At 36.1% G+C, this 13,818-nt stretch overlaps 1 protein-coding gene across 6 annotated transcripts in view; it reads right to left on the bottom strand.

Moving 5' to 3' along the window:
• Positions 1–13,818, bottom strand: part of LOC149804074 (leucine-rich repeat serine/threonine-protein kinase 2-like) — a 327,016-nt gene that overhangs the window by 216,570 nt on the left and 96,628 nt on the right. For all 6 annotated transcript variants that reach the window (XM_089953980.1, XM_089953981.1, XM_089953986.1 and 3 more), the window contains exons 18-19: positions 8,220–8,337; positions 4,994–5,094 (exon numbers count right to left, since the gene is read on the bottom strand). In XM_089953980.1, the coding sequence (XP_089810106.1) occupies positions 4,994–5,094; positions 8,220–8,337 (219 nt within the window). The remainder of the gene's footprint in view (positions 1–4,993; positions 5,095–8,219; positions 8,338–13,818) is intronic.

Below are 13,818 nucleotides of genomic sequence, written 5' to 3'. Positions count from 1 at the left end.
AAATATCAGTACATTTTCTCACTCGGCCACTAGTCAAAGCCTTTGAACTAGCCGCCTAGCTGTTGCATCATGTTCTTTTTTTTATGTACTCTTATAAAATGGCAACAGTACATCAAAGAGTCTTTCAGTCACTCAATTCTGTCATTGTAAATATCAGCACAGTTAACTGATCAACACATTTTCCCACAAAGCAGGTGGCTGAAACAGGACCGGCAAATCTTTGAATTTTCCCACGCACCTATTACATGTGTATGGAGGACTCCCGCCTCAGTCATTTTCTGCATCCCAGATCAAAAATTGGCATCCAAATATGTGTAATTAAGCGTTTTCGAGATCTCTGAAATTAATTCTTCTTTAGAACTTGCAAATTTCAAAATATGGATTATATTTTTACGGGCATTAATCACCATTTTCGATGATAAAACCATTAATGTATCAAGGTTTAATTTATCAATTCTTATCGTAATTTTTCCATGTTCAGCATATTTTAACTCATTCAGCCCCAGACCCGTTATCAGTATCACTGCTGCTATGCCCCAGCAGCGCTAAGCTGTGTCTAGCTGCATGTGCCCCAGAGTTTTTACCTGTTTGAAAAATTTTGTAAACATCGTGCACATGCATTCACTCTTACCTTAATTTCTCTGCTTATATCCAATTAAAATCCAAGAAAGTTTCACCATTTATTGCAAATGAATTTGTCTACACAGTGATGCATTTTTTTTCCCTATTTGTCCAAGTCTTTCACGACTTATTTATACAGAATTTACAAAATTATGTGCAACGTTTATCCGCAAGAACTCAATCATCATCGCTGTTAGCATCCTCATCTTCGGACGATTCAATCTCAGAAACTTCTATGTCCGAATCGAAATCTCACAAAATATCCAACTGCCGAACATATCTTTCCTCAGCTTGCTCAGTATTTTCAAGATCAAACCCGAGAAACTCCTCATTTTTGCTCTCATCAAAAATCACTCTTACATCGGCCATCTTTTACGATTTTTCATGACCAGAACACGTGTAGTTAAACCGCTTTCAAAACAGGAGCCCTTAGCTTCTGAACAATTCAAATTTCCACAAATGAAAGTAAAATCATTTCTGACTGGTTTAATAGTTGTTAGTTCTTGGAATAAACCCATTTCTAACCAATCAGAGACGTTGAATCTAACACACATTCATCACGCTTGGAGACGGGATCGGCCATTGAATGCAGTAAAAATATCACGACTACAGGCGGGATCGGCCATTGAATGCAGAAACCGGATCACGCCTACAGACGGGATCGGGGCTTAAAGGGTTAAAGATATTTTAAATACATTTTCTCTGGAAAAAATCGGGAGCCAAGACGGACACCATGTTATAAGCGGGATCGCGAGTTATCCGGGCGCGAGGGAGCAGTGTACCTGGATTCAAAAGGATTAATTCTTTTTTCCTGGAAAATATGTGTGCTCATATGAGATTCTTGAACAAAGACAGCTCTTATAAAAATTTATTCAGATTTCCAAAACCAGAGTGATATTATTTGTTTCGACAAGGCACTGTTGACTTCAAAACTACAGGTTACAGCATACGTCTTCCATCTTCCATCTTGGATTCTTGGTCAGAACTTGTTCTTGAAATCATTAGAACATTTTATTATTAGGACTTGTAAAATTTTCTTCGTGGATTATTCTTGGATTATTTTTGAATTTGATTTTTAAAACCGTGAGTTCATATTTTTGTTATTTTTACATAATTTTTCCAGGGAAATAAATTATTATATTTTTCAAAGCTTGTTGTTTTCACTCTTTCTTGTGTTACTGTTTATTCAAGCCGAAACACGTAACACTAGGAAGTGGTTAAGGAATATAAGCAAATGAAAAATCATTAGTTAAAACCACAATGCATATTGTGTAGCAATGTAACACTGATGACATCGTTTAATGTCAAAGAATGAATTGCCTCAGCATCATAATGATTCATGCCATGTATGACCAGAATTCATCACGAGGTTTACGGAAATACACGCAAATGCTAAACTTTAATTTAAACATTAGGAAACTTTTGACAACAATTCCTAAAACCAAGGTTTATTCATCATTCATCATTCTGAACATAAAATGTTATCAACTGAACTTTGTATCAAGCCAAAAACTCATAACCAAGTAATTATAAGCACCATTTAAATGGATACAGCCAAGTAAGTGAGACCATTTTAGGTGGATACAACCAGGTATGTGAGACAATTTTAGGTGGATACAGCCAAGTATGAGACCATTTTAGGTACATACTACCAGGTATGTGAGACCATTTTAGGTGGATAAAACCAGGTATGTGAGACCATTTTAGGTGGATGCAACCAGGTATGTGCGATCATTTTAGGTGGATACAGCCAGGTATATGAGACTATTTTCGGTGAATATAAAAACACATCTGAGGCCCACTTAGGTCAATCATGAGCAGATATAAGACCCCCTTTTAGGTGGATATAGCCAGCTATATGAACCCTTTTAGATGGATATAACCAGCTATATGAGCCCTTTTAGATGGATATAACCAGGTGTCTAAAGGTATTTAAGACCCTTTTTGGTGGTTATGAATGAGATATATGAACCCTTTTAGATGGCTATAACCAAGTTTCTGACCCCATTTTAGGTGGATATAACCAGGTCTCTGAGCCCCTTTTAGGTGGATATAACCAGGTCTCTGAGCCCCTTTTAGGTGGCTATAACCAAGTCTCTGAGCCTCTTTTAGGTGGATATAACCAGGTCTCTGAGCCTCTTTTAGGTGGATATAACCATGTCTCTGAGCCCCTTTTAGGTGGCTATAACCAAGTCTCTGAGCCTCTTTTAGGTGGATATAACCAGGTCTCTGAGCCTCTTTTAGGTGGATATAACCATGTCTCTGAGCCCCTTTTAGATGGATATAACCAGGTCTCTGAGCCTCTTTTAGGTGGATATAACCAGGTCTCTGAGCCCCTTTTAGATGGATATAACCAGGTCTCTGAGCCTCTTTTAGGTGGATATAACCAGGTCTCTGAGCCTCTTTTAGGTGGATATAACCAGGTCTCTGAGCCTCTTTTAGGTGGATATAACCATGTCTCTGAGCCCCTTTTAGATGGATATAACCAGGTCTCTGAGCCTCTTTTAGGTGGATATAACCAGGTCTCTGAGCCTCTTTTAGGTGGATATAACCATGTCTCTGAGCCCCTTTTAGGTGGCTATAACCATGTCTCTGAGCCTCTTTTAGGTGGATATAACCAGGTCTCTGAGCCTCTTTTAGGTGGATATAACCATGTCTCTGAGCCCCTTTTAGGTGGCTATAACCAAGTCTCTGAGCCTCTTTTAGGTGGATATAACCAGGTCTCTGAGCCTCTTTTAGGTGGATATAACCATGTCTCTGAGCCCCTTTTAGGTGGATATAACCAGATCTCTGAGCCTCTTTTAGATGGATATATCCAGAATATAAAAAGGTATATGGGGCCCATTTGAGTGGATCATGAACAGATGTATGAACCCCTTTAAGTGGATACAACCAGGTATACCAGTGAAAATACTATTAAAAAGGGCTTGAGTCAAACCATTTATTTTTGTGCATCCAACACGTACTTTGCACTCAAGTTCAACATCATTTCTGGACTCAAAATCTCTCACTGGTATTTCCAGTAACACTTTTCCTGCTCCAATAATATCATATACTTAATAAAAAAAGTCATTAATATCATTTCTATAATCAAAAAAATGTACTTGCCTAACAGAATCGTCATTTGAAAATAAACTATATTGGGAGTCTGCCACTTGGTTTTTTTTATGGAAGCAAGCATTAGTAAAATTACATCCTTAATGCATGCAAGGTTAAAACAATGACAGAATGCTTGTTACCAGGCCTAATGTACAAATCAAATATAGTTTCACAACCATTCATGTCAAGTACAAGTACCCAGATCATTCAGTACAAATATTCATTTCAACTGGAAGTAACCATGACATTTAGAACTACAACTAGTACCCAGATAATTCGAAACTACAATATATTTGTATCAAGCGGATGTACCCTGGTCATTCAGAACTCCAACCATTAATGTCAAGCATTGAAAATACAACCATATTCGTATCAAGTTGAAGTACTCAGATCATTTGAAAATACAACCATATTCGCATCAAGTGGAAGTACTCAGATCATTTGAAAATACAACCATATTTGTATCAAGTTGAAGTACTCAGATCATTTGAAAATACAACCATATTTGTATCAAGTTGAAGTACTCAGATCATTTGAAAATACAACCACATTCGCATCAAGTGGAAGTACTCAGATCATTTGAAAATACAACCATATTCGTATCAAGTTGAAGTACTCAGATCATTTGAAAATACAACCATATTTGTATCAAGTTGAAGTACTCAGATCATTTGAAAATACAACCATATTCGCATCAAGTGGAAGTACTCAGATCATTTGAAAATACAACCATATTTGTATCAAGTGGAAGTACTCAGATCATTTGAAAATACAACCATATTTGTATCAAGTGGAAGTACTCAGATCATTTGAAAATACAACCATATTCGTATCAAGTGGAAGTACTCAGATCATTTGAAAATACAACCATATTTGTATCAAGCGGTAAAAGCCAGGTCATTAGAAACTACACCCATATTCATATCAAGCAGAAGTACCCAGCTCATTGGGAACTAAGTCACCTATTTCTTACCAATACTTTGCGTCAAGCATTTTAAGTGATAACAGTTAAATACAAATTGTATACTGCAAATTGTATATTTTTACATTCATGGCTTTGAACTAATCTGCATCATAGTTCTCACACATGACAACTTCCCAGGTGAATGAATTCCTCCAAATTTTGCATGATTTGTGCACTTGCTGACAGCATCTCTAAAACCTCTCATATTTTATTTTACCTTATTAATCTCCCTTGGGTAAGTTCAATTTTCCAGTCAGCTTGACCTGAAGCTGACTTTTATTAAGTTTATAAAGCCCTGAATATACTTACAGGTATATTCCCTCTTTGGCAAGCAAACAACAGCATGACTGACTTCAAATTCTGTTCCTGACTGAGTACATACAGGCACTCGCCTGCAAGATCCTGTAAGTCTGAAAATAATTATACTTTTTCCGTTTAAATGTGAAACTGGCAGTAGAATGAGTCTGACATGAGACAATATAGTTCAGGGTTTAATTACAGTTCAAGAATTTATACACATACAGCTAACACCCATCTTACACGATAGTGGTCATGTAAGTTGAAATCAAATAACTCAAAATGTTTCACTGCCTTCAATTTTCAAGACATAGTTCAATTAACTTTAATACTATTCACCTTAGCCATTTCTGAATCAATTTTTGTTTTATTTAGACAAATAATTTTTTAGTATTCACTAAAAGAAATTAAATTTTTTAAAAATTGTATGCAATCGCATTCATGCAAGATTTGCACAAGCTGAAGTAGGTGGATAAATATGAAGTAGGTATCTAAAAAGAGCATTTCAGCACATCAAAAGGAACATTAATGCCCATTTATAATAACTGTCACAGAATTAGGCAAAGAAATAACTTGGTTTTGTCTTAAAAACAATTAGACTATTTCTCGTTGTACATGCTTACAACGTTATATTGGGTGAATGTGTTTTTCCTGGTAAGCGACTGTATTAACATGTACCTAGCCAAAGATTACTTGTGTCAGGTATCATGACTAACATGATATGCACGGGTATTCTATCCCGACTTGTACTCACTCTCCTATGGATTTAAGTAAGACGAATCTCTAAAAACCACACTGGTCGTTTTTGGATCAAGTCAAGGTGTATACTCTCCTTTATTCTCCAGCCATAGGGGTAAGTGTTAAATTTACATTCTTTTTATTTGATAGGTGAAGCTTATTCAGTTTGTATTGTGTTATCGCATAATAATGTGTTTATTACAACGCAGATTTAAAGTATTATCATATATCTAGAGATTATACAGAAACTATTATGTCCAATTTGGTCTTATTATAGCTGTTTCTGACTGTGTTTGAAGATGTTTCTGACTGTGTTCGTAGCTGACTGTTATGGTAGCTGACCATGTTTGTAGCCGTGAATGTCTATGAAATGTTATTGTGAATATGACTAGAGCGGTCCGAAGCTGTACGAAGCCGTCTAAAGTTTCTTGGAGTCATCTGGAGCTTCCAGAACAACGCTGTCTGTTGTGATGACATTATCGTGAATCTTAGTCGTGATAAGATTATTGTGAATCTTAGTCGTGATAAGATTATTGTGAATCTTAGTCATGATAAGATTATTGTGAATCTTAGTCGTGATAAGATTATTGTGAATCTTAAGTTGTGTCAAAGATTATTTTGAATCTTAAGTTGTTTCAAAGATTATTTTGAATCTTTAGGTGTATCAAAAATTATTTTGAATCTTAAGTTGTATCAAGATTATTTTGAACCTTAGTGGTGTCAAGAGCATTTTGAATCTTGTGTAAGATTATTTTTGAATCTTTATAATTTTGTTCGAGATTTTGTGAATATCTTGTTGAACAAAATACTGTTTAAGGGGTATATGCAGTCCATGAGGGTTATTGGATCTGCACTTCATTTTATTTAATATTTGTTTTGTTTATTTTCAATTGTATTTTTACATCATATATTTATCATTATTAATTCATTCATAAATTTCCATCTTTCCCACATTGTGTTTGGCTTGTTCATTTAGTCCAAAAACCCACTCGGTTACAATTCTGTGACAATAACAATACATCAGACTTTTTCTCTTGCTTTCTGGCTTTACTGGACACAGAAATCTATGGCATTTGGGCAAGTCCTCCCCTAGTGTTGGTGTTGTGAGGTTTAACGCCATTTTTCAGCACACGATAGGCTATACATGGTGGCCAGTATTATTGGTGGAGTAAGTACCCGGGAAAACCCCGGAAAGAACCACCACACCATGAGAAGCTACTGGCAAGCTTTCTCACATACCTACATTGGCCAAATCTGAGACTCGAACCCACACAGAGGTGAGATGGCAATGATCCGTAACGAAGAGCGCTTTAGACCACTCAGCCTCCTCCCCTAGTGAAGATGTGACTATATTTCAGAGAATTCTCAGGGAAATTTCACTGAAATTCACTGAAATATCCCTATTTCACAAAAATAATGGTATTTCACCAAATCTTAATGAAATTTCATTCAGATTTTGCGAAAATTGCTGAAAATAACAAAGAGATTTTGTGATTGAGATTTCGCTGAAATTTCACTGATTTTGCCAAAATTTTGAAAAAAATCAATGAGATTTTGTGATTGAGATTTCATTGAAAAAATATCAATGAATACAGTACTTCACTGATAAAATAGTAACTTTATTTCATTTTAATGTAATTTATTGTTTGCTTCTTGTACATTTTGAACAATTTCAGCAAAATTTATATTTCCCATTTCTGACAGCTCTAATTTTATAGGTCCTTTTTTAATAAAATTTCACTTTTCTCCTTACCTGAATCTAATTTTCCTCATTATGGACTTTTTTTTATAGCTCCAACCCAGTTTTCAAATAATGGTCTGTTTGGTCATATACCGAAATAACCCTTATAATACTATTCTTCCATATATTATTTAACAGATGATTGCTGTAAAGAGCTTTGTGATTGGTCAAAAGTTTGTACTTGCCCAAAGCATCTTCACTTAATGGAAACTGATGAGAATGAGCATGCTTGCCAAGTATGGCATTTTGAACTTCCAGTGGGACATGGACACAAAAATTTTGAATAACAGTTTCAAAACTGTGTGGAAATGAGAATGGCTTGAATGTGATTGGTCAATTTGTAAGAAAACCGAATGCCAGGACTAGCATTTTGCCATTTTTGCCATAAACATCTGAACCATTACCAGCACTAGAGCAGCACAATTTGGCCCAAAATTTTTGTTTCAGTGAAATTTCACTGGTAATTCAACAAAATTTCAGTGTATATTTTGGTAAATATTTTAGGGAAATGTCACCAAAATTTAAGTGATATTTTAGTGAAACCTTGCCAAAATGTCAAAGTGTTGGTCAAAATTTTAGTGAAATCTACCAAAATTTCAGTGATATTTCAGTGAAATTTCACTAATATTTTGGCTAAACCTTTAGTGCAATTTCATGAAATGAGTTTTAGTCACAATATTAGTGAAATTTCAGTCATATTTTCACTAGGGTCAGACTTCAAGATAGCACTAGAAAATCAGTATGAAAAAGATAAGTTACCTGAAAAATCTTCACTCAACTCCAGTATATCGAACAGGTGATGATGACATCCCTCCTGTATAAATTTCTCACTCATCTTTTTCCCAGTTTCAGCTAACAGCTGAATAGCCACACAGGCCTGTAACAATGGTAAAATTGAGCTCTGTAAGACTAGTAGAATACAAAAAAAAGATTCAGAATTGTTTAACTGAATACTTTTCCTCTCATTTCTGAATGCATGATATGGTTTATCCACGTGAGAAAGCCATATAATAATAATAATAATAATAATGACTTCATTTAAAGAAGCTCATTTCGTCAACTGACCAATCTTACATGAGGCCTTCTCCATTGTACAAATACACATATAATGCACAATTTTTACAATACAAGGTGTCTCTCAACAACAAAAGTTATTATAAACTAGACAACTGATGTTAACTGATACAATAAAATATGTACGTCAAGGATTTAACGATGAGTACATACATACATACAGCATTCATACAATCAGTTGTTGTTGTTGTTGTTGTTGTAATGGGGTTTAACGTCATTTTTCAGCACAAGATAGGCTATACATGGCGGCCAGTATTAATGGTGGAGGAAGAACCTGGCAAAACCTCAGAAAGAACCATCAACCCATGAGAAGCTACTGGCAATCTTTCTCACATATCCACATTGGCCGAATCCGAGACTCGAACCCACGCAGACAGAGGTGAGATGGCAGTGATCCATAACGGAGAGCACTTCAGAAAACTCGGCCACTCGGGGCCCCACAATCAGTTGTAGCAAACAAGTGTAAAACATTATAGGTGAGTACATAAGATTGTCTTGAAAAGTAGTAGTACTGAATTAAACAAACCATACAATGATTATTTCCATAGATGTTGACTTAAGAAGCTCGGCATGTCTCGGTTGACTTAATATAAGGTGGTATTCAATTCCATAGTTTGGCTCCAAAAAAGCAAAACTCTGAATTTGGCTAAGGAAAATATAAATTATTTTAAGTTTGAGATTGCTCTTAGTTCATACATTTTTAACAAATTTCAAGTTACATTTAAGATAATCAGGAGTTGAACCATATAAGGATTTATACACTAGTAAACCCTTTTGAAACGGAGTTATCTGCTGAAATGGAAGCCACTTTAGGGTTTTAAAAAGGTTTGTTGATGGTGTATCTAAATCAGCATCAAGAATAACTGGAAGAAATGGAAGCCACTTTAGGGTTTTAAAAAGGTTTGTTGATGGTGTATCTAAACCAGCATCAAGAATAACTGGCTGAAATGGAAACCACTTTAGGGTTTTAAAAAGATTTGTTGATGGTGTACCTAAATCAGCATCAAGAATAACTCTAGCTGCTCTTTTTGCAAATTTCATTAGTCTTTCCTGATTTTCTGTACCACTATTGGGGCCCCGAGTGGCCAAGTGGTCTAAAGCGCTCTCCGTTACGGATCACTGCCATCTCACCCCTGTCTGCGTGGGTTCGAGTCCAAGGCTCGGCTAACGTTGGTACGTGGGAAAGCCTGCCGGTAGCTTCTTGTGGGTCAGTGGTTCTTCCCTGGGTTTTCAAGGGTTCTTCCTCTGCCAGTTAAACTGGCCGCCATGTATAGCCTATCTTGTGCTGTAAAATGGCGTTAAACCCTAAGCAACAACAACAACAACAACTGTACCACTATTACCCCAGATAGACAACAATAATCTAGGTGTGGAATGGGATATATAGAATCTATGTTGGGGTTTGGATCGAGGCAAGGAAATCCCAGTCAAGGGTTTATATTATTTGTCTCCCCATGAGGCTTGCCCAAGTGGGGAGACATATAATATAAACCCGCGACTGGGATTTCCTTGTCTCGGTCCAAATCCCAATGTTGATTTTTTTCTCACTCAATATTTTCCTTTAAAGTAAAAAGAATTCTTCACTAGTGTTCACATTCAATGTTTACATGTGGAGTATGAATATAAATATGTTAATGAGGGCTGTGGTGTGACCGCTGCATCTTAAGTACAGTTTATATGCGTGAGCAAAAAAAAATTAAAAACATAAAACATCTCATAATAATGAGGTATTATCACATTTAATATACGGATGTTATATGAAATTGACAATAAATAATTAATATTTATTACAAGAAACTTTTATTTTCATCAGTTTCAATTTTGAAAAGTCATATTGCAAATAATAAAACGATAGTGGCTACTCAGCTCTACTGTAGTTATACTTAGTACAAGCTGTAACAAAGAGTAACATCTTTCTTTAGATTATTCATGGGTAATTAAAGATCTGTGTCATTATCGTATATAACTATTCTTTTCTTTGGAGGAGGTGAAACTGTGTGTGACATACTTGTGTTGTCCTTAATATTGATTGTAAAATTACCCGTGTATCACAGACCCTCCAAAAACGGACTCTAGCGGATAACCATGTGCTAAACTTTCAAGTTCACGGATCCTTTGAACGTTTATTTTTCTGTCCTGGAAATATGGTAAGTGCTACATTGAAATTCGCTTATGGATTAATGTGTTGATGGATAAATGATTCCTTCTGGCTGGTAAGTGCATTATTTGTCATTAAATAGTGTAGGTATATTTTTGATTCAACCGGGGCACAATGGTGATGCTTAAAAAAATTTGAATAAAGCATGTTTTATATAACACTTTTATGGTTGTTACTAAGTTTTCCGTAGTTGTAAATAGAGTTGGGAGGCTATGAAGTGTATAGGTATATAGTCTATGTGTATGGATCAGTGTTTTCTGTTATAGTTCATTCCACACAGCTTTGAGAATTTTATCCTATCTGTAGCACAGACATTTGTCAGGTCAGCGTCATTAAATGTAGCTAACAGTATATAATTTGTTTCAAACAAAGTATTTAAAACTAGTCAGGTAGCTTTAGCTACATTTAATGACGCTGACCTGAAAAATGTACTGAGCTAGGCCTGCATATAGATAAAATTGACCATGCTGTGTGGAACGAACTAGCATAATACCAAAACTTTTGACATCATATGCATTTGTGTCTTTGTCTCTCTCGAAATGTTTTTTATCGTGTGTTCTCAAAGATGGATTTACCTTAAGTTACTATGTTTTTGTTATAGATTTGTTGCTGTTGCTGTTGTTATCGTTTGATTTTAGTACAAGTACATCAGGCAGAGCAGAAGACAAAAAGGGTTTCTTTTTTTAAAAGTAGTTCTGAGTGTGTGGACACCTTGACTGAGATGACTGGTCTGAGATGACTACACTGAGATAAGAAAAGTAAGGTTAGCAAAACAGCTTGATTTCTGTCACATGGGTGAGAAATGCTAATCCCAAATGGTGTCTCTGTGACACTACAGATAACATAATGAATACCTGCAATGTTTCAAACATTTTCACATATTTAGAAAACACAATTTTCTAGATCATAAACAGGAATTTTGTTTTACAATAAAATTATTTATTGTACACAAAAACTCTAAGGCTTTATGTCAAAGGTCTAAACCTTCCAGAAAGATAATTGGCTTCTATAATAACTAGATCCATATAGACAATCCCTGTCCTTCTATAGTAACTAGATCCATATAGACAATCCCTGTCCTTCTATAGTAACTAGATCCATATAGACAATCCCTGTCCTTCTATAGTAACTAGATCCATATAGACAATCCCCGTCCTTCTATAGTAACTAGATCCATATAGACAATCCCCGTCCTTCTATAGTAACTAGATCCATATAGACAATCCCTGTCCTTCTATAGTAACTAGATCCATATAGACAATCCCTGTCCTTCTATAGTAACTAGATCCATATAGACAATCCCTGTCCTTCTATAGTAACTAGATCCATATAGACAATCCCTGTCCTGCTATAGTAACTAGATCCATATAGACAATCCCTGTCCTTCTATAGTAACTAGATCCATATAGACAATCCCCGTCCTGCTATAGTAACTAGATCCATATAGACAATCCCTGTCCTTCTATAGTAACTAGATCCATATAGACAATCCCTGTCCTTCTATAGTAACTAGATCCATATAGACAATCCCTGTCCTTCTATAGTAACTAGATCCATATAAACAATCCCCATTCTTCTATAGTAACTAGATCCATATAGACAATCCCCGTCTTTCCATAGTAACTAGATCCATATAGACAATCCCCATCCTTCTATGGTAACTAGATCCATATAGGCAATCCCCATCCTTCTATAGTAACTAGATCCATATAGACAATCCCCATCCTTCTATTGTAACTAGATCCATATAGACAATCCCCGTTCTTCTATTATAACTAGATCCATATAGACAATCCCCGTCCTTCTATTATAACTAGATCCATATAGATAATCCCTGTCCTTTTATAGTAACTTGATCCATATAGACAATCCCCATCATTTTATTCCCACCTTTTTATGATTATATGAATGAGAGAAAAATAATCTTCAAAATACATTGGATCATACAATACTAAAGGTGGGTTTAGATCTGACCAAACTAAAGGGGGGGATGTAGATCTCACTAGACTAAAGGAGGGATGTAGATCTCACTAGACTAAAGGGGGGGATGTAGATCTCACATGACTAAAGGGGAGTGTAGATCTGACTAAAGGGGGGATGTAGATCACACTTGACTAAAGGGGAGTGTAGATCTGACTAGACTAAAGGGGGAGCTGTTAATCTCACTAGAATAAAGGGGGGCTGTTGATCTCACTAGAATAAAGGGGGGAGGATGTTGATCTCACTAGAATAAAGGGGGTGCACATCTTGCTATACTAAAGGACCTGGGTGTAGATCTGACTAGACTAAAGGGGGAATGTAGATCTCACTAGAATAAAGGGGGTGCACATCTTACTAGACTAAAGGGGAGTGTAGACTCACTAGACTAAAGGTGGAATGTAGATCTCACTCGACTAAAGGGGGAATGTAGGTCTCACTAGAATAAAGGGGGTGCACATCTTACTAGACTAAAGGTGGGTTTAGATCTGACCAGACTAAAGGAGGATGTAGATCTCACTAGACTAAAGGGGGAATGTTGATCTCACTAGACTAAAGGGGGAATGTAGATCTGACTAGACTAAAGGTGGGTTTAGATCTTACTAGACTAAAGGGGGGGCTGTTGATCTCACTAGACTAAAGGGGTACACACCTTACTTGACTAAAGGTGGGTGTAGATCTGACTAGACAAAAGGGGGAATGTAGATCTCACGAGAATAAAGGGGGGATGTAGATCTCACAAGACTAAAGGGGGTGCACATCTTACTAGACTAAAGGTGGGTGTAGATCTGACTAGACTAAAGGTGGGTGTAGCCTGTATAGAAAAATCTCACCAATTCACATGAGCTGCTCATAAGCTGCACATGAGAACCTTGTTAGAAATGTATGCAAATTGTGTAGATTTTGCAGGCTCATGTGTGCAGTTTGTTAGATCTTGTGAGCCAAGGAAAAACTAACCTGATTCTCACGTGAGCAGATGTTGCTCACGTGAGAATCTAACTTTTCACATGAGAAAGTAGAACTTAGAAAACATTCTTTTCCATTACATACAACCATGTTTGAAAATAAGGCAGAGTTCTAATTTTTCACATGAGTTATCACGTGGGAAACATGGACTTGATTCTGAATAAATACTTATTTCAAATTTAT

This window comes from Sinohyriopsis cumingii, chromosome 3, assembly GCF_028554795.1.
Source record: "Sinohyriopsis cumingii isolate HCF-2022 chromosome 3, ASM2855479v2, whole genome shotgun sequence".
NCBI classification, from domain to species: domain Eukaryota; kingdom Metazoa; phylum Mollusca; class Bivalvia; order Unionida; family Unionidae; genus Sinohyriopsis; species Sinohyriopsis cumingii.
This window is presented reverse-complemented; position numbering and strand designations above follow the sequence as displayed.